The 21925-nt window shown below is 35.2% G+C and overlaps 1 protein-coding gene across 1 annotated transcript in view; it reads left to right on the forward strand.

Annotated features, from left to right (window-relative positions):
• Nucleotides 1–21925, forward strand: part of LOC103656880 (RAB3A interacting protein) — a 42698-nt gene that overhangs the window by 16090 nt on the left and 4683 nt on the right. Inside the window, exons 4-8 of the mRNA XM_040637256.1 lie at nt 9333–9428; nt 15302–15379; nt 16024–16227; nt 19013–19141; nt 20404–20516. Of these exons, the coding sequence (XP_040493190.1) occupies nt 9333–9428; nt 15302–15379; nt 16024–16227; nt 19013–19141; nt 20404–20516 (620 nt within the window). The remainder of the gene's footprint in view (nt 1–9332; nt 9429–15301; nt 15380–16023; nt 16228–19012; nt 19142–20403; nt 20517–21925) is intronic.

Consider the following 21925-nt stretch of genomic DNA (forward strand, 5'->3'; position numbering starts at 1 on the left):
TTTTTTTTTTTTTTTTAAGACTTTATTTATTTATTTGACAGAGATAGAGATAGCCAGCGAGAGAGGGGACACAAGCAGGGGGAGTGGGAGAGGAAGAAGCAGGCTCATGCGGAGGAGCCTGATGTGGGGCTCGATCCCATAACGCTGGGATCATGCCCTGAGCCGAAGGCAGACGCTTAACCGCTGTGCCACCCAGGCGCCCCTGTCTCTTAAGAGTTTAACACTGATTTTTGTATCCCTGGTGCTTAGCATAATACAATACAATGCCTGGAATATATGTCTTCTTATTAATGCTCCAGTGAATGGTTGATAACTAAATAGCCATGCAGGTATATTAAAACATTTTTGGTTAAATATATTTTATCAAAGAAAAATCAATAGCCTTTTTTATCTTTTTCCAAAGGGAAGGTGTTGCTGAGAGGTTATTGTATTTGGCTTCTGTCATCTGGATCAGACTCTGTTGTTTTCATATACAGTATTAAGTGAAATTACAGTTTATATAGAGGTAAACTAATGAACATATATATCCGTCATTGAGAATATATTGGTGGTTCCTTATTGATAGAACAGATTGCTAATTTCTTAGCTCAGGTTGGAAATTTCTTTTGAAATCTTTAATTTGCTGTATTTAGAGCTCCTTTTGAGGTAATTGAAATAATAATGATGTGAACATATATATATGGTGAATTTTGAAGAGTACAAGATAGTATTAATACTTAGAGCTCAGGCTTGAAAATGCCTCTTGAATATGAAAATATTTCTTGAATTATAGCAACTTGTGAATCAAAATTATGTCTATAGCCGTTCTCTTTATTCTGATTATTCTTTTAAGAGAGACCAGATAGTTACCATTTTTTTATTCTTGTACATTTAACCTATTTTGGTCTTCCTATATAAAGTTAGTTTCTTGCAGGTGATATATGATTAGGTTTTGTTTTTTTTCTCCTTTCTAGTAATCCCTACCTTTTAATTGGTATATTTAGACCATTTACATTTAATGTGTTACCAATATGGTTTTGTTTAAATCTGCCATTGTACTGTTTTGTTTTCTATTTATTCCATCTATTCCTTTTTCTTCTTTTTCCTTTTATGCCTTCTTTTGGATTAATTCCACATTTTTTTTTTAATGGTTTCATCTTATGTCCTTTGGCTGATTAGCTATATACCTTTGTTGTACTAATTCAGTGATTGCTTTAGGGTTTATGGTATACGTATTTAACTTATTCCTGTCTATCTACCTCACATATAACGTAAGAACCTTACAAAAGTGTACTTCTATCTGTAGCCTTTGTGCTACAGTTGTAATATATTTCACTTGTTCGTATGTTTAAACTCCACGATGCACTGTTACTGTTTTTTGCTTGAACAATTGATTATCTTTTAAAGAGATTTAGATGATAAGAAAATAATCTTTGTATTTACCCATATAGCTGCCATTTCCATTGCTCTTCATTTCTTCATGTGAATCCTGATTTCCATCTGATAATCATTTTTCTTCTACCAGTAGGACATCATTTAACATTTTTGTTGTGTATGTTTACTGGCGATAAATTATTTTTAGTTGTTATGTACCTGAAAAGGTGTCTTTTCCTCACCTTTGTTTTTGAAAGATATTTTCACTTGGTAAAGAATTTTAGGTTGATAGTTTTTCCTTTTAGTACTTTAAAGATGTTGCTCCAGTGTCTTCTAGCTAGCATTGTTTCTCACAAGAAGTGAGGTGTTATCCTTTGTTCCTCTGCATGTGATGTAAGATTCCTCTTTAGCACTGGCTGTTAGCAGTTTGATTATGGTGTACCTTGGTGTAGTTTTCTTCATGTTCCTTGTGCTTGGGATTGGTTGAGCTTCTTGAATCTGTAGTTTGTTAATTTTCATTGGATTTGGGAAATTTAGGCTATTACTTCTTAAAAAACTTTTACATGCCTCCCCTATCTCTTCTCTCCTTCCAGACTCCTATTACACATTCAGTAGGCTGCTTCAAGTTGTTCCACAGCTCACTGGTGTTCTGTTCATTTATGTTATAATCTTTTTTTTTTCCTCTTTGTGTTTCATTGTGGATAGTTTCTGTTGCTATCTCTTTCTTCAGTGTCACTCCTCCTTTCTTCTGCAAATTTAATCTGTAAATCCTATGCAGTATATTTTTTATCTCAGACATTGTGGTTTTTGTCTCTGAAAGTTTGATTTGGGTCTCTTTAATATTTTTTCGCTCTTTTTAATAACTTCAGTCTTTCCTCTAGCTTCTCAAGACATATGAAATTCAGTTTAGTAAGTGTTTTAATCCTGTCTAATAATGCTTTCATCTTTTTGGGTGATAAGTTGGGCCAAATTGTAGGGCTCACCTAATTTGTTTCCCATATTTGGAGGATCACTGTCTGCTGCCGGGTGCCTAGTGTCTTAAAAATTGTTTTATGTAATTTCTTTCCAGTTTTTTGGTTGTGTCAGATGGGGTTGTAAATATGATCCCTGTTACTTGATTGGGAGTCAGAGTTCTGTTTCTGTTTATATTATTTATTCTGCACCATCCCAGTAACCCTGTCATAAAAACATGCACTTATTACACATGCTCCAGTAATTTTGAGCTTCATGAGGATAGAAATTGCAAGTGTTTGTTGCTCAAGCTTACGTTTTGAACACATAATGGGTTCTCAATACATTTTGTTGATTGAATGAATATATATATGTGTGTACAGTGACATTATTGTAGAATAGACACACATATTAGTTAGGGATATGCTAGCTGCTTGTAAGCAACCCCTTAATTTTAGTGACTTAACCTAAAAGAAATTAATTTTTATTTATTGAGCATTCTGCAGCAGATGCACATAGTTGGTGTGTGGTTCTTTATGAAATAATTCAGGGATCTGTGTTTCTTCTGTCTTGGATCTTTGTAGTCTTTTCGAATTTTATTGTTATCTGTATCTAACCAATGAGATGAAGGGAAAAGAAAGCTTGAGAAGGCACACCTGTTTCTAAGAAGCCTTGGCTTAGAAGTGACATATAACTTTTGTTCACATTCCATTGGTGCAAACCAGTTTTCTGCTGATACTTAGATGTGTGGTGGCTGGGAAATGTAGTCCCTGGCTGGGCTGTCACTCCCCAGCTACAAATCCATACTGTGTATAGGGGGAATACCCTCGTGATCAAGGTGCAGGGATGCCAGAGGTGATGTAGTTCTTCACTTATTTGGCCTTCCATAGGTCGCTGCTGAAGACCAGTTTTGATGGACTTCTGAGGTGGAAGTTGGTCTTTAGTTTACCTTTATTAAAATGTTGCTTCCTGGACTCTACCCCAGATTCTGCTGAAATAAAATTATTGTTTTGAGGCTTGAGGATATGCATTTTTAATAAACTCCCTTGTTGATTCTTATATTTGCTAAGTGTGATACCTACTGGTATAATGTGTTACTTCCAATTTTTAATTATTTTTCTTTAAAAGAGAATGAAATAACTTGGAAAATAAAAATTTAGTGGAATAGCTTGCAGCCCAGATAAAGTCACTCAGAAACACATACCTGTGTCAAATTCACATTCAGCATGGTCCTACCAACTGTGGCTATGGATGTTCATAAACATGTACTATGTTCTTTCATAAACAGATAAGTTCTCTGTCCTAGTACTGACAGCATTGTACAAGGCCTCATGGGGGCAAAAATAAATTAGATTTGACCCTGTCTTTAGGTGTTTACTAGTTGGGGAGAAAAGACATGTATACATGGTCCTGTTTCACTGATTCTGAATTGTACATTTTTTTCCCATATTAACCATCATGACACTCATCTTTGCCTACTTGTGTGTGAACTTGGTCGTAGTTGTTCATGTTGTGATTAATTCAGTTGAATTATGTGAGTTGGGTTCTGTATTTGTTGGTCTTAATTACTGACTTAAATATCTTCAAAATGACCTCACTATGATAGGACATTGAAACATAAAGGTATATAAAAAAAAATCTCTGTCAGCTTAAAAGAGTTCTTACTATAAATGTAAAATGAAAATTCTAAGTGAAAAAAAAAATGTAGTTTCATTGACAGCATTTTTTTTCATTCTTGATAATATAAAATGTTTATTTTAAAGACCAGTCTTAAGTTTGATAGAATATACTTGATCAGAGTCCTGATGTTCTGTGTTTTGAATATCTCTAAATTTTTTTTTCTCCAGTACAACCATTCTAAATTTGTATCTCTTGCCTAAAATACAGCAGTAATCAGTGAACTATTTTTCTTGTCTCTAGCCTTTTTTTTGTATTTTAAACCTCAGCAACCTCGCCATACTTCCAAGTAACAATTTTGAATTGCAAATCTGATTGTTGCTATCCTGTTTAAAATCCTTCAGTGACTTCCCATGGCCCTGATTTCCAAGTCAGTGCTTTTTAGGATGGGGCATACACTTAATTTTCTGGCATTATCTTTTTGTGGTGTTCATCCCTTCTCGTCTTTGGCTACTATAAAACATACTCTTTTATTCCTTCTTCTACATTTGGCAAACTCCTGCTTTTTCTGGTGTGTATACACACTACTATAGCCCTTATCAAATTGCTCTGTGAATCTGTTTAAAGATTTGCTACCCTCAACAGGGTATTTGTGAAAATCATTAACCGGGTCTCACTTTTCTGTGTCTCGAGCACCTAGATGAATGCCTGATGCTAACAAAAAATTAGCATTCAATCAACACAAAATTAATGTTTGTTGAAGGAATGAATTTTCAATAACTATGTTACAATATAGTATATGTATATGTGTATATATACATATATACAGTGTATGTATATGTGTATATATACATATATACAGTGTATGTATATGTATACATATAGGATATGTATAGTTATACAATATAAGATTCTGATCATGAAAAGTAGAAATTCTAAAAAATATTCACATGAAATATGATTTTGACTTCATATAGGTAGATTGAGGATAGATCTCAAAGCATAGAGAGAAAGTAGTCAGATGTTTATGGGGAAGAGATTAGACTAGACGGATGGGCTCAGGCTGGGGAGTGAAATGAGTGAATCAGATCAGTTTAACTCTAGCTTTGGAGTATGGATCAAGGGAGAAAACTCTGAAGAGGGAAATTGAACACATGTAGAGGGCTTTTAGAATTAGGGTGAGGTTTATACCACTTTGGTACATGGTAGGGAGCTATTCAAGAATTTTCCCCTCATGAATGACATATGTATTGCTCTAACCGATGGCAGATTTCTCAAGGAGCAGTATCTTACTCGGTTTTGTAGCTTGAGGATTACTGTAGTGACCACCTAGTAGGAAATGTTGAATGAATTGACTTAGTTTTCATATGTAATTACAAAATAGTGAAATTTTGGAGTTTGAAAGAACTTGGCATTAAATTTATGCAGTTATAGATTTATAGATTAACTCTGGGAGAATTGGCATCTTTATGATGTCTTTCTACTCAAGAACATGGTATGTCCTTCTTCCTGTTTGTTTAGGCCTACCTTTGTGTTTCTGTATTTGTCAGTATTTTAAAGTTTTCATTTTGCATTGTGGTCTTCAGCATTGTGAAGATTTTTTGTTTTCAATGGTTTTTGTCCTGTATTCTGTCTAGTCTGATACCAGATTCAGATTCCTATTTTATTTTTATTTGTATTATACTTTTTAGTAGACTTCTGCCCTTTCTTTTAATCTGTCTGAATCACTTTGTTTTAGGTATGTCTCTTATCTAGAGCGTAGAGATGGATTTTGCTTTTTTAAGCCAATCTGAAAATCATTTTCTTTTTAATTAGGTGAGTTATATGTACGCATATTTATTGATAAACATGCTCCATTTGGGCTTGTTTCTGTCACATAGCTTTCAGATGTCTACTGTGTGTGTATACAAACCTTTTCCTATGTGCTGTTTTCTTTGTGTCCTCCTCCTTTTTGGTACCTTGGAAGGTTTGATTTCCATCCTAGTTGTTACCTCTCTTTAATTCAAGATATATATATAGATATCTATATCTTAGCCTTTCTTTAGATACTGCCTTTGTGCCCTCCCATAAACAATACTAAACTTATCTAGTTACTGTTTTTCTCTTATATCATTTGATTTTAGTCAGACTATTATCTCAGTGTTAATCTCTATGCTCTTAGATACATTTAGGTTTATACTAGTTGAGTTGTGTGCCTCAAGTTACAGCCCTTTACCTCCCATTAATATTTAAGAAATTTGTGAATTTAATGTCATCTTTCTCTTATATTTTGTGTGTGTATTATTTTTATATTCCTAAAGCTTATAACATTTCAATAACTGTTTTGTCAGCTTTATCCCTATTAAAAAAAAATAGACTTTATTTTTTAGAGCAATTTTAAATTCACAGTAAAATTGTGAGGGTGGTACAGAGTTCCTATTCACTCTTGTCCCCACACTTGCACAGCCCCTCAACATTATGAACGGTACATTTATTATAATCGATGACCCTAGATTGGCATATCATTATCCCCCAGAGTCCAGAGTTTCTATTAGGATTCTCTTTGTTGTATGTTCTGTTGATTTTGGTAAGTGTATAATGACATGTATCAACTGTTGTAGTATTATCCAGAATACTTTCACTGCCCTAAAAATCCTCTATACTCTATTTATTCCTCCCCACCCACTAAATGCTAACAACCATTGATCTTTTTAGGGTCTCCGTACTTTTACCTTCTCCAGAATGTCATACAGTTGGAATTATACAGGATGTTGCCTTTTCAGATTGGATTCTTTTATTTAATAATATGCATTTATTTTCCTCCATGTCTTTTCGTGACTTGGTAACTTATTTCCTTTTAATACGGAGTAATATTCCATTATCTGAATGTACCAGAGTTTGTTCATTCACGTGCTGAGGACATTTTGGTTGTTTCCAAGTTTTGGCAATTATGAATGTATAAACATCTGTGTGCAGGTTTTTGTGTAGACATGTTTTCAGCTCCTTTGGGTAAGTACTAAGGAGTGAGATTGCTGAATCGTATGGTTAAGAGTATGTTTAGTTTGGTTAGAAAATGGCCAAACTGTCTTTTAAAATAGCTATGCCATTTTTGCATTCCCAGGAGCAATGTATGAGAGTACCTATTGCTTCCCATTCTTGTCAGCATTTAGTATTGTCAGTGTTCTGGATTTTGGCCATTCTAATCGGTGTGTATCGTTATTGTTTTAATTTGCATTTACCCAATGACATATAATATGGAGTATCTTTTCATATGCGTATTTGCCTTCTCTATATCCTCTTTGTTGAAGTGTCTGTTCAGATCTTTTGCCCATCTTTCATTCAGGTTATTTGTTTTCTTACTGTTGAGTTTTAAGAATTTATGTATTTTTTATAACAGTCCTTTATCAGATAGGTCTTTTGCAAGTGCTTTCTCCAGTTTGTGGCTTGTCATTTCATTTCCTTGATATGCTCGTCTTTTAGTTGTAGTTCTACAGTGAAATATATTTGCTTCTCAACCCCAGTTCCTTAGTGTTAAAGCTTCTTCAGCTTCTTCTGGATTATGTGAATCTCTGTTCTTGATCCCTGAATCATGATTATACGAGATGTATTCTCTAAAGTTCTATAGGTTTATAATTCTTGGTCTCTGTCCTTAACACTTGAAGGACACTTTGGCTAGATATAAAACCCTCATTTCACATTTTTTCCTTGAGTATCTTCAAAATGTTATTCTGCTATTTTCTAGCTTTATGCTATTGACATTTAATACCAGTCTGATTGTCTTTACCTTATAAAGTGACTTGGCTTTGCCTTTAACTTTTTTATTATGGTAGCTTCACAATTTGTGTTTGTTTTCCATGTTTAAATGGATTGGATTTCTCTGAACTGCCAGGAGGAGGCTCCTGTGAAGTAGTAGAATAAACTAAGATAGCTTTCTCAATTTTATGTTCAAGGGCTTTCCCTTCTGTTGTTACTGGCGTTATCTGTGTAACCCCTTCTGTCTCTCGGAGGTAAGCCTTGTTCAAGAAGGTTTTCTCCTCTAGCCCAGTGTCTCTGCAAAATTTACAGCGTTTTACATTATGTCTAGAAATAATATTTCTAGACCTAGAAGGAAAATACTTTTATCCTACCTTCTGTGATCTTTTTGCTTTGGAACCTTGCCACCCTCTTTCTTCTTTAATGTCTGAGCCTTCTCTCTCTTAGTCTCCATTATTCCTGTCTTGCAATTTGGTTTCAGATTTCATGAGTTTTTCCCTTGAGGTGGGCTGTGTCCTGGAAGGGTCTCTTTGCTGGATGTTCTGCAGTTCCTGAGAGTTAAGGGCTTTACGGTACTGTTTGCTGCCTCAGGACTGCATATAGGGTTTCATCCTCCACCTGCAACTTGCAGCCTGTTTTTCCTTTTTCTCCATTTGTTCTCGTATTCTCCCAGTTTCCACTAAGGTCAAGTCCTCTCCTTTGGGGTATATGTAATGATTTTTGGGTTTTGAGGCTTCATAGGCTACCTCTAGTCTCTTCCACTTCCTGCTGTCCCTTCCACATAGTTGCTGATTCTGCCATATTGGCAGTGTAGCCACTTCTCTTGTAGCCTATGATTTGTGGGGATTCCCTTACCTAGTGTGGAAGATTTCGTGGTCATTGGGTTCTTTCGATATTTCAGTTGGTGTATTTGGTTTTCAGGAGTTGTCTTTGGGGGATTCAAAAGCTATGCTGCTACCACAATTACAATACAACTAACCCATTATTTTATTAATGTAATTGTGACCAATATATAGGAAGCTTGGATTTTTTTATCCCTAAATTTGAAAGATTAATTTAGGGCAACATACAAAATTGCATCTTAAAGGATTTTTTACACATCTACGTGACACCTTTTGAGAAGTCATGTATAAATGAGGGTGTGATTTTGTCATTAACATTTTTCTTAGTTTTTAGTGCAAATATGTATCATTTGCCTCTGGTGCAGTACTAAATGGGTATAGTCTCCTAATGGAAACTTTAGACTAATTGCCATATGGTACATAAAGTTATCCATAAGTGAGCAAATTTTAAAGTAAATACGAAAAAAGCCCACTGAGTTTTTATTGAAATGGACAAATGCAGTTAGATTCCTTGCTTGATGGAAATATGTTCAGAGAAAAGGGAAAAAAGAATGAAGTCATTTAATTGTTTATTTTCACATGTAATATGTAAGTCATGCTTAATCTTTGGATGTCTCGTGGAAGAAACATGAAAACTTAATATGTGAGTTAGAATTATTTATAATTTTAGATTTGCCTGATTGTCTTCCACATAGAAAGTGCTAAATATTTTCAGTGTGAACATTGTAGGAGGGGACAGTATTAATAATTTGTAATTTTATTAGTAAAGATTATATAGTCTGCTGAATCTAACTTCAAACCATGGAAATTCAAAATAAAATGATCAATTTCTCATAGGAACTGAAGTTAAAAGATGAAGAGTGTGAGAGGCTTTCTAAAGTACGAGATCAACTTGGACAGGAATTGGAGGAGCTCACAGCTAGTCTGTTTGAGGTTGGTCTATTTATGTCTTGGCCAAGAGCAACATCTTGATTTTTTATATATTGATAGAATTGTTTTTTGAGGGAATCTTGGAAAAGATATGCTTAGCTTCACACGTAATTTATAAGTCATCTAAGAAAAATTAATTCTTTAAGAAATGTAGAGTCTGCAACTTAAAAAATGATGGGAAAAGGAAAAGACCCTGTGGGTTACCAGTACCAGGTTGTTTAAAAAACGCCCATGTGGAAAGAAAGGAGGTATATTTTAATTTGGTTTTTATCAAGTGTTTAGGGGCTGCTTTAGGGTAATCTTATGACTCCACAACAAAGAGAACAAGCCCTTGAGGTAGCTATCTGATAGACAATTGTTTGAGGATTGTTAGAAGGCCCATCTACTTGTTAGAAGGCCCACCTGTTTATCTCCAGCCTGCCAACAGGACCACAGTTTCTGCCCAGTTTGAGCAGTCTTTCTCATGAGGGGTGCCATTGACATTATCATTTTGTATTTTTGATGTATCAGTCAGGGTTCTCCAGAGAAATAGAACCGATAAGATATGTATATATACATACACAGTATATAGAAAGAGACCGATAATAAGGAATGAGGCGATTATGGAGGCTGGCTCTTCCCAAGATCTGCAGGGTGAGTTAGCAGGCTGGAGACCCAGGAGAGCAGATAGTGTAATTATAGTCCAAGTCCATAGGCTTGAGAACCAGAGAACTGATGGTGCAGTTCTAGTCCCAAGGCTCACAGGCTTAAGACCCGACAAGAGCTGATGTTTCACTTGAAGTTTGAAGGCAGGAAAATTCTTTTGTATTCCATGGGGATCAGCCTTTTTGTTCTATTTAGCCCGTCAGCTAATTGGATGTGGCCGGCCACATTATGGAGAACAATCTGACTTAGTTAACATACCCATTCAAATGTTAATCTCATCCAGAAACACCTTCATAGAAATACCCAGAATAGTGTTTGACCAAATACCTGGGCATCGGGTAGCCTAGTCAGGTTGGCACATAAAATTAACCAGCGTTCTTGGCTTTGGCCCCGAAATGCTAGTCATACTGCTTGATCATTTTGGCAACTTTTATAAGTTGTAAACCTGGGGGGTGGGGAGAGGACAGCTGGCTCACTCAGTAGAGCATGTGATTCTTGATCTCAGGGTCTTAAATTGAGCCCCATGTTGGGGGCAGACATTACTTACAAAAATAAAAATTTTAAAAAAATAATTATTTTTAAATAATTTAATAATTTAATAATTTATTTTAAATAAAATAATTATTTTTTCTCTAAAAATTTGTTTTTAAAACTTTGTAGTGAAAGATTTTAGAAAATTTTCTTCCCCTTTTGATATTTTTATTTATACAGATCTATTTCAGTTTTAGAGGTATGCATATTTTCTTACATAATTGTAATCCTAATATATTTCGTATTTTTTCTTCAAATAACGTGTTTTCATGTTAATTTACATGGTCATTGTCATGAGAGTCATAACCCACCAACTGCATATTCCACCATTTCTATCATTACAAGTAACATTGTTAACAAGTTACATGTGGGTTTCTTCAGATGTGGGTTTTCTTTGGCCCCTCTGCTCCATGCCCCTTTGCCCTGTCCTCTATCTTTTTTGGGGGTCATTTTCTTTCATGAACATTTAAAAAACTGATTTATTATTATTTTTGTTAGCAAGTCATCAAAGACTAGAGGACAGGAGGTATACAACTTACTACATTTTTGTTTGTAGAAGGGGTAGATAGAAACCTTAGACTTTTTCTTCCAGTATTGTCTGGCCAGAAGAGAATTTTATAATGATATATTGATACTAGATAAGAAAGCAAATATATTAAGCTTCTCACCTGCCTGCCCAAGATTTTAGACCTGCTTCTGTTAGATGAAGTAGGAGGAAAACAAACGGGAGGAAACTTCTCCCTCTCCATAGCAGAATGTGAAGGACCAAAAATGCAGTTTTTGCAATAAATGAAAAGGTATATCTTGAAGTTTTTGGGTCCCTGATCTATCCTTGACCTGACAATGGCTAATAGCCTTGACAGTATATATGCTTTCTGCGAAAGAAGTTACATTGACAAAAGATGATTTCAGTAATGAAGAAAATTGTATTCAAACCAGTTACTTATGAATTTTGTAAAAAGGTGCTGGAAGTTTTTCTGTGGTCTATTGTGTGTTCGTGATCTCAGTTTCCATTGTCTTATGAAAAGATTTTTTTGCTTGTATTTTAGGTATATGTATATATAGTTTTTTAAGAATTAAGGATTATTTTGAATAAACACAGTGCACAGCTTTGGTAGACTTAACATGTAAATTCAAATTAGGAGTTTGTTGTGTATGAATAATCTTGAATATAATTACACTTTGTAGCAAAGTTGGGTCTTAAAATTACCAAATATAAGAACTCTAAAATTATATATGTGTGTGTATGTATATATATTTCCAGCTAGTATCTCAGATTTTGCGATAATATAAAAATAAAGTCGGGTGAAAGAATGCTTTACAAAGTTTTTTTTTTTTTTTTTACACTTTGTCAGCCAGTTTTAGTCAATATCTTTGATAATGCCGAGTGTTCTCTTCATAATGCTTCATAATGGCATACAGTGCAAATTACTGTCATTTTATCTGTGAAGACAATGAGGCATAAGAGGTTAAGGAGCACTGCTGGGATTCAAGTTCATAACCCTGACCCTTGCCTTAAGTACTATGAAAATCATAAGCGGTACTTCTCTTTGTCTCGGGCCACAGAAAAGGAGTCCTCACTGAAGCCTCTCCTGTATCCCGCATTCACAAGGAAAATCTTGTGACACTGCCTCTGGGATGTAAGGCAAATCCATCTGCCTTTGTACTGTGATATTGCTAACACCATTTTACAAGCCATCATTCTTTCTTACCTAGACCAATAGACGCCAGACCTTTGTTGAGATCATGTACTCCATGTACCTTTATTATGATGAAAATAAGTAATATTTATTGAGGGTTACCTATGTGGTAGGCACTGTTTTAAGAGCATATATACTTATAAATTACATATATACACTAAGAACGTGTTACATAAATTATAAAACAACAGTTTTAAAAAGCAAGACAATAATAAACACTTAAGTTTTTTATTGTACAAAAATATTTTAGTCTCACTATAATATGTTGTGTGTATGTGTATATTTAATGAGAGGAGTATGATTGAATATGTTTACCTTGTTTTTGAAAATCTTGTTTTAACAATTTATGATTCAGATGAAGTTTCTAAATTCCTTTTTAAAAATTAGATGTAATGCAGCTGATAACTTACAAATATATGGATCCAAATGGAAGAAGTACATCTTTCCCTGTATGAAACCATTATACTGAATTTTCAGCTTCATTACTGGTTATGTGAAGGTTTCTCCAGAATATCCTCTAGTGAATTTGTCTTCTCTCATAGCAGCACATTGTCTTTGCAAATTAATAAGAAGATCGTTGAGTTTAAACATTATTTTAAAGAAAGAAAGAAGAGAAACACCTTCGTTTGAATCCCTGCTAACCAGATAGGAAGAGAATTCCATTTTCAAAGTCTGTAAGTGTATAGACCTGAACGTTTATATCAGAGGTCTGCAGACTACAGCCTACAGGGCAGAACTAGTCTCTGCCCACTGCAGGGCAGCCTTCTGAGCTAAGATCAGTTTTTACATTTTTAAGTGGTTAGGGGGAAAAAAAAACAAACAACCAAGAGTCTTACTCTGTGACCTGAAAACTGGAATTCAGACTTCAGTGCTGGTAACTACTGAAATGGGCGCATTCACTGTTGATGGGTTGTGTGCGGCTGCTTTCACACCACAGCAGGGACACCACTGCGAGCCCCGACTGCTTCCTGTCTGACGCTTTCCAGAAGGAGTTTGCTGACTCCTGGTGTAGAGGATACTTGTATCATTTTCACCTTTAGAATGACAGAGTGATAGAAAATTTTCAAACTTTTTTGGAACCTACTGTTTGATGTCTTTTGTCAGTTTGCAAAATCCTATGCGCTATCTTTTCAGCTACTGCTTCTGCCTCATTTCCAGCGTGCTCTTCTCTCCTTTGGGGACTGCAGTTACGTGTAGGTTACACCTTTTCACTGTATCTCTCATACCTCCAGGAAAAGTCCCCCCAGATTCCAGCTCTCTTCTCCGGGTTTACATCTTCTCCTGGATCTTGGTTCCTTCGTTCTTCACTATTTTGTTAGCTCTCTAATACTGTCAGACACATTTAAGAAAATTTTTGTCCAGCTTCTCTAATTATTCTCCATGGGCGGTTTGGTCCACGTTGCATTGTCCACTATTAAGGAAAGCAGAGTCCATTTCCAAACATTTAAACAAATAATCTCTCCTTATCATGAGTTACTTTTGCATTTATAGTTAAAAGTCAATCCTGAAGGGTCAGATTAGCTATGTTTGTTATTTTGAAAATATCTGCCAAATAGTGATCTGTTGACAGCCACTTGTCATCACAGAAAAATTTAGCAAATCTGAAACATTTGTTATTTTAAAAGGAAAACCACTTTTACTCATTAAATTGGAAGTTCTTAAGGATTTTGATACAAGATAACCAGCATAATTGTGCATGGAAGATTTTCACAGTGAATCTCATCTCATTATAAAGCATTGATAGTAAAGCACCTCTTATTTGAGGTAATGTGGTCTGTAGACTCATGTTCATGGGCATATAAACAAGCTGTAGTTCGTTACTACTGTAAAAGCAAATGGAAGTGCTGCTGTCAGAATCTGATGTGGAGAATGTTTACTCTTCCACTGAACAGTTGACAGACTTAGTAAAGGTGCCATTGTCAGACATGTATTAAATGTCTTTGAGCTGATTTCCTTCCTTCCAACCAACCAGCCTCCCTACCTCCCTCCATTCCTTCTTCCTTTCTTCCTTCATTTCTTCTTTTGCTTCCCTCCTCCCTCCCTCACTTCCCCCTCATAAACTGTAAATTGAAGTTCTAACATATGTGTCCTTAAATCCCAGGGGATTATCTCAAGCACCCTATATATGGTTCTAGTCCATCCTTAATCTTTTATGGGACTATTCCGTACAGCAGAGTAATTTTTTTAAAAATATAAGATCAGTGACTTTCTTCCTTAAAAGATCATAAGGCTTCATATTGCACTTAGAGTAAAATCCAGAATTCTTACTTGAAATTTTATTTGGTTATTAGATAAACTGAATGTAAGCTCCTTAAGAGAGGGACCTTGTTTCTTTTTCCCAGTACAGCACCTGGAATAGTACCTCACAAAGAGATGTAATGAGTAAATTTTGATGAATAAATATAAGAATTAAATACCTAGAGTTTCATATTTATGGTTCTGAAAACTTAAGACCTTATTAAAGGCTAATCTCTGATTTGCCCTTTTAGATTGCTCTGCATAGAGTTGTCAATATCATTTTGTGAATGTTTTTATTGGAAGCTCTAAGGCTTCTCAGCTGTTAGTCCTGTAAGCTACAACATTATTGATGTGTTAATATTTTGACTTGTCCCTTCTGTATGTCTTTGCTATGACTGATCATATGAATATATATATTGTGGCCAAATTACAGAAACTTAAGTACAAAGAGGTTGGGTTGGACACGTGGGATGTTTATTTTCTTTCCTCTCTTTCAGTCTTTACACAAACATTGATCAGGACGATTGAATTCAACTTGGCTATGTCAGTGATACTAGTACTAAAAGAAAGCACCTATTCCTAATTCCTACCAGTTTACCTATCAGATGACAATTGCTATTTCAAGAGTTGACATTGAATATTTATTTTCAGGTTAAATTTTGGTAGTTTATCTTTGCTGTAGTCATAGACATTTGTTGAAAGATTTTTGAAAACAAAGGCTAAATACTTTGTTTCCAAAATTTGAGATTTTAACTTTTTCAGGAAGCTCATAAGATGGTGAGAGAAGCAAATGTCAAGCAGGCAACAGCAGAAAAACAGCTAAAGGAAGCACAAGGAAAAGTAAGTCTTTGCTGCATTAATAGTAAAAAATTAAAATCAGTGATTACTGTTTTAAAGATACTTAAACATTTATTAGATTTTGTTCCTATTGTAAACTAGGGCTTATTTTAGAAGATGTGGAAACTACAGGAAACTTTATATAAATAGAAAACAGCTACCACACAGATGCAATGAATAGTGAACAGTCGGTGCTCATTTATATTAGAACCAAAGGATTTTTACGTCTTGTGAATCACATGTATTATGGAAAGGATTATATAATCACATTTTAAAGTTAGTATTTTTTGTTAAGTCACTGAGAAAAAAAAAAGCCACCAAACTGTTAATAGATTTTATTATTTTGGGAATGAACCACAACTATTCATAAGCTATTTATATTTTGAAGATTTTGAAAATTCACATGAATTATATGTCAGACATTTTGGTAATTTAAAAAATTTCATTTCACATTGTGAATAAGAGCCAAATCCAAGCCATATAGAAATATTAAACAACTTGGTTTCACTTTCTTTTTATTACTCCACAGCAAATACAAATTAAACTTTTATGTTGTCTTTGAAAGTATTTTGACCAGGTTGCTAGCATTTAGCTGAATCTGTCATAAAACATCGTTAGTATACAGAACTTGTTGATTTCTTTTCAAGATCGATGTCCTTCAAGCTGAAGTAGCTGCATTGAAGACACTTGTCTTGTCCAGTTCTCCAACATCACCTACACAAGAGCCTCTGCCAGGTGGAAAGACACCTTTTAAAAAGGGGCATACAAGAAATAAAAGTACGAGCAGTGCTCTGAGTGGCAGTCATCAGGACCTCAGTGTGATACAGCCAATTGTAAAAGACTGCAAAGAGGTAACTCGTCAAGGACTGTCCCCTCTGACTCTGTTGATACTTATTAATTCTCATCACTGAGGTGTCAGTTATGATTTTTGCCAGCAAAATTTTTAGTGCAAAATATGCAATATTAAGATGGGGGAGGCTTTATCTAGAGCTGGCTGCTTTCAGGGAATCTTCAGTTCCATTCTCTACTTGGCTGACCTTGGAGTTACCTGCTGGAAATTTGGTAAGTTTCTTAATCTTGATATTTCATTTAGGGAGCAAACTGTCATGTGTTGTATAAAGGAGAGTGGGTGGCTTTAATGATCTGACTAGTCAAAATTAATTGGTAAGATGCTCTAACAGAATATGAATATAAGAAATGTGTGAAAATAAGGTGATTTTCTTGAACAGTACATTGCTTTTACTTAAATTCTGGGGGAGGTAGAGTTTTATATCGGTAAGAGAATCTTGGAGTTAATTCAGATAATTAAGCAACAAAAAATAGAACTAATGGTTCCTTATAATTTTAAAAGATATGTTGTGAAGGTAATTGAGATACTGTGGAAATATTTTGAGTTTTGAGTAAAAATTGTGTAATTATAAAATATTTTTTCATTCTGTCATTGCATACAATGAGAAAGCATTTCCAAGGGGATTGATCATGGAGCAACCCTTCCCCCTTTTTTTCTGAAAAGCGGTATTTTACATGGTTGTATGCAGATTCATCATCAGTCTTTAAGAAGCTGTATCTGCTCATTTGGTTAAGTTTTTGCATGGAAGCCAGGATTTTATTAAATTGAATAACCAAAGTCGTTACTTACTTTAATTGAATTGCATTTTGGTTGCTTATTAATAAAAGAGATGCTAGTGAGAGAGAAGTTCAATACGTGGCCAAATCTGAATGTGACAGAATCTAAAATCATGTTGGTTAAATATTTCAGAAACTTTTTTTAGTCATAACTTCAATTTCTTTGAATTTAATTAGCATTTTTAGTTGCTTGGTACAAGTTGTATTTTGCTGCGGTTTCTCGGTATGTGTGATTATATACCTTGTTTTCTGTTGTTTACACTAACAAAATTCAAATGTTTTCTCATGGGACATTTTAAACTTTTGTTTTTAATTTATGAGGTCTCATGAAATATGAATAGGCAGCAAACAACTCCAGAATGATAACTTTTCTGCTTTCCAGGTATATCCCATATTCTAATGTTTTGTGAAAACTTATCAAAAAGTTTAATTAGACAAAGGAAACACATAAAGTTGACCTGTGTAAGCCTTAGAAAGAGGTAAAACAGTTGGGAAGAAAGTAAAACATGTCCCTGTTTCTGTAGAAAATGCGACAGGCTGTCAGAAACGACATTTGCAATGTAGCCTCTAAAAGCGCTTAAAACACGTCTGTACGTGTACACGTACACATGCATCATGCAGGGCTTCGCCATCGAGTCACTGAGACACGAATTTGAACTTTTACAGGTTTCTTGATCTGTAGCCTTGGGCAAGTTACTTTACCTCTCTAAGCCCTAGTTTTCTTACCGAAAGAAAATGAAGATCGTAATGTGTGTCTTGCACAGCTGTGAGGATTAGGCATCTCTGGAGTGCTTGCCGTACTTCCTGGCGCAGGGTCGGCTCTTAATAGTTTAAATGACTGCCTTTCAACTAGAATCTTTCCGTAGAGTACTGCTTACCTGCTTTGGGGTTTATGTCCACTAAAGGGTAAACTTTACAAAGAAAATGAATTTGGGAATGTAAGTATTATTTATCTGCTATTTTTTTTATCCTTTTGCCTTTAGTTTTGATTCAAAGAATTTATGGATTGGGATGAAAAAAATTCACACTGAAGTTGCCATTATATACCTTAAAAGAAAGTCTGTAGGAAAGCTCGGATACACTCAGCCTTTTATTACCGTCATGTAAATCACCTGCATGTCCGATTAAGCTGTCGTGAAGGCCATAGCTAGTCAGTGTGTCATTCATGGTGTGTCCGGCTCTTCTGGATGAGAGTGGCTTAGGGCTGCAGGGGGATGGGGGGCACTGCCGTGAGTGGGCAGCTAGGGGCAGGTGTGGCTGTGTGTGTGTGACAGGTAGGATTGAGCTGAGTAGAGGGCATCCGGAGGGAAGAATACTTGGGGAAATTTTATTAAAAGGAGGAAGGGAAAAGAGGGACAACTGGAAGGGTGAATAGGAAGATGGGTGCCAGCCTGGATTGATAATTCAGATGGTTGCAATGCCAAAATATATCTTAATAAATGTTATGTTTTAAGGTAGTCAATTTAGGAGATTATGTATGTGCTGCTTTTAGTCTTGCTGTTTATACAGTAAACATTTTCGAAGTTCTTTTGAAAATGCCGTCAAGATAATAGCAGAACAAGTAGTATCATTTTTGACCCAAACTAGGTTTGACAATTTAGTCTCTGTTTATTCAGACACTTTATTTAATTAACTTGGCTCCAAATTACTTTTTGATTATTTTCAGAAAAGACTTCTCATCACTTGTTTTTTATTCAGAGCAGTGTGCACATGTGTCTTAAGAGGAGCTCCAACATTTTTGGGGGGTGGGGTGGGGATCAAGGTAGCATCATTGGACACCATAGTAGATCCATTGAGAAGAGCTAGTCAGTCATTTGGAGTTTGGATTTTTTTTTAAAAGAAAGTTGGTACCATGTATTGTAACTAATCAAGAATGGTTCAATTCATCGTTTTAAATGAAGAGGATTTCTTTTTCAATAATGTTTAAATCAGGTTTTGGTTTTATAAAGTGATTTTATGTTTGTACCTTTAAAAAGATTATTTTGTGTTTTCTTTTGGTTTGTTTGTCAGGCTGACTTATCTCTGTATAATGAATTCAGATCTTGGAAGGATGATCCCACAATGGATAGATCCTGTCCTTTCTTAGACAAAATTTATCAGGAAGATATCTTTCCATGTTTAACGTTCTCAAAAAGTGAGGTAATTTTTTTTTTATTTTAAATAGGAATGCACTAGGGTTGTTCCTGTACCTTTTGCTAAATCATGTTGTATATTTTCTCTTAAATGAATAAGTTATAATAACATGTCATGTTTCGTCATTTCCCCCATTCCAAACAAAGACCATGATCATTTCTTGGCATTGAGTTACTAAACATCTTTGCTCCCTGGAGTAGAGGCTTATTCACTGGGGAGTACGTGTTACACCAGAGTGAAGTAGTAAATGTGCATTGGGGGTGAGGCTTATTTCTTGATTCTTAGTCTGCGGGTCAGTGGAAAGGAAGTTCTCCACACTCCGAGGTGTTTATTGGGTTTATCTGTACATGACAAAAAATCACATTTAGTTTCTTCATCTTTAAAACAGAAAAAAAAAATGGCTTCCTTGCCTCTGTCACAGAGTTAAGGGGATGAAATGAAGTGAATTTTACGTACATACGAAAACTTAAAAAAAAAAAAATACAAGGTACTATGCAGATGTAAGGTCATAATTTTAATCTGTTCTTACATGTGGAAGGTTTGTCTACAAATATCCTGTCAATCACTGTTTAAGAAATGTAATCCTAAGAGTCTTATGTTAAGTCTGCAGAGGACTTAATTTTAACATGACCTGTAAGGAGAAATTAAGATGGACAGTAAGACACTTTTGATAGGTACATGTTATTCATTATGGCTCTGTGTGTGTTTTGGGGGAGTCCATTCCAGATTAGTAGTCTTGCCAGACTGAAGAAGTTTGCTGGCTTCATCTGTTGTTGGTCAATTACTACCATCTCCAGACATTTAATATTTGGTAATCCAGCTAGTTCTTTTGTAGGTCACTCTTGTGCATGTAAATACAAGTTGAGAAAACATAGCTGTAATTGTGTATATTGCTGTGTTATGAATGACCAGTATTTAAAAATGTGTATTAGTTTAGCAAAATAAAGCATTGGGGTATTCATTTTGCAGTGGCATTAATAATGGATGTAAATTGTGGGTAAGACATGGACAGATTGGAATTAATGCCCTCAGTCCTCCTCTAGATAATGAGAAAAGTTACTTAGCTGTAATTGAATTGCCTTTCGTAACAATATTTGCATTTTACAAGAATTCAAACCAAGATTATGTAGTTTCTTTCTTTTTCATTGGCCTGAGACCAAACTAGTGGAGTTTGGGGAAAGAATAATTTTTAAAAATCCAGTTTACTGTGGAATGGAATTTTAATATTTTTGTGCCAGCATAGCATCTGATACTTTGTTTTTTTGAAGTTGGCTTCAGCTGTTCTGGAGGCTGTGGAAAACAATACTCTGAGCATTGAACCGGTGGGATTACAACCTGTTCGATTCGTGAAAGCTTCTGCAGTCGAATGTGGAGGACCAAAGTACGTTTTCAGAACCATGTCTTGGGGAAGACACTGAGTTTTAAAAATTTTATATGTTGTAAATATTTAGTTTTTCTAGTTTTAAATGTGATTAAATATCTTGTTAGTAGTTTGTGCAGCCTGAAGACAAATCCTCAGACAGTGTGAGATATAGCATTTCAAATTTAGCATCAAAAGAGAGCCCTTTTAATTTAAAAAAAATACATATTTTAGACCAGGTATTAGAAACATTTTTTAGACCATATGTTGTGACTCATTAGTTGATCATAAAATCAGTTTTTAGTGGGTCATAAGCAGAATTTTTGTCTATTACACATATACATACAGGTTTTGGTGTAAAATATTTCTTCCTGAGGGTTGCCATTAAAAATCGGTTGGGAAGATAGTGAATTAGACCAGGTCTTATCAAGCATGAAAACAGGGTGCCAGAAAGACTTCTGTAATCCTCCCTTTCATACTATCATATAAAGGATTGTCACTTTGGTTAATAACCGGTTCTGTCTTTCATACATGACAGATACTTGGTAGTTGTAAACCTTCAGAGGTAAGACTCCCACATTTCATGGCAGGGCAGGCCTTTTACTCCCCAGTCCTAGGAGGAGGAAAGACTGAAACCAGTGGTTCCTAGAACCTTTGGCAAAGCACTTTGTGAAGTGACTTGGAAAGATTTGGAGGAAGGTGCTTAGTTGGTGGTTAAGAACTAGATCTGTGTAGGGGACCGGAAGGTCTGAGAAAGCTCCTAGAAAGCAGTAGTTGACTCCTGTCTGGGTCACTGTGAAGGCAGAAGGGAAGAGATGAACTGACAGGTCTGTGAAAGCCTGTTGTAGAATCGTGTCATTCTTCCTGATCACACAGTGTCAGTGTTCAGGTAGCTGTTTGTGGGGAGTGCCTGGTCACGTGTTTGCTCTGTGAGCCAGACGTCCACCACACTCCCTCTGTGCCATGACTGTAGCACAGCGGCCTCTAAGTCTTGGGGAAGGGATTAACATTTCTAAATTCTTCTCTTTCCACAAGCTCCCAAGTATTTTATCCTGATCATCAATGATAGCAGTTTTTGTGCTTTAAGGTTGTGTATACCTTATTTTAAATATAGCATATAGCAGTTTTTATTATAGAATTTTAAATTTCTACTTGCATTATATATAACATGTACATGTGCAAATATCACATAATGACAAATGAGGATGTCAGTTAAAGTGAATTTATATTTTAGTAAAATAATTATATAGATCAGGTTTAGGAAACAGTTTATGTAGTTTAGGAATATCGTGCTTGTAGGAATGGGGTTAGATGCCAAGGTGTTTGGAGTGCATGTTGTGTGGAGAAGCTTCAGGAAGATATTTTCTTCTCTGAAATGTGAAGTTCAGCCCTGGCCAAGGCTCTAGGTGGTGAAGATGTAAATGGCTCAT

This window comes from Ursus maritimus, unplaced genomic scaffold (genome assembly GCF_017311325.1).
Source record: "Ursus maritimus isolate PB19 unplaced genomic scaffold, ASM1731132v1 scaffold_21, whole genome shotgun sequence".
NCBI classification, from domain to species: domain Eukaryota; kingdom Metazoa; phylum Chordata; class Mammalia; order Carnivora; family Ursidae; genus Ursus; species Ursus maritimus.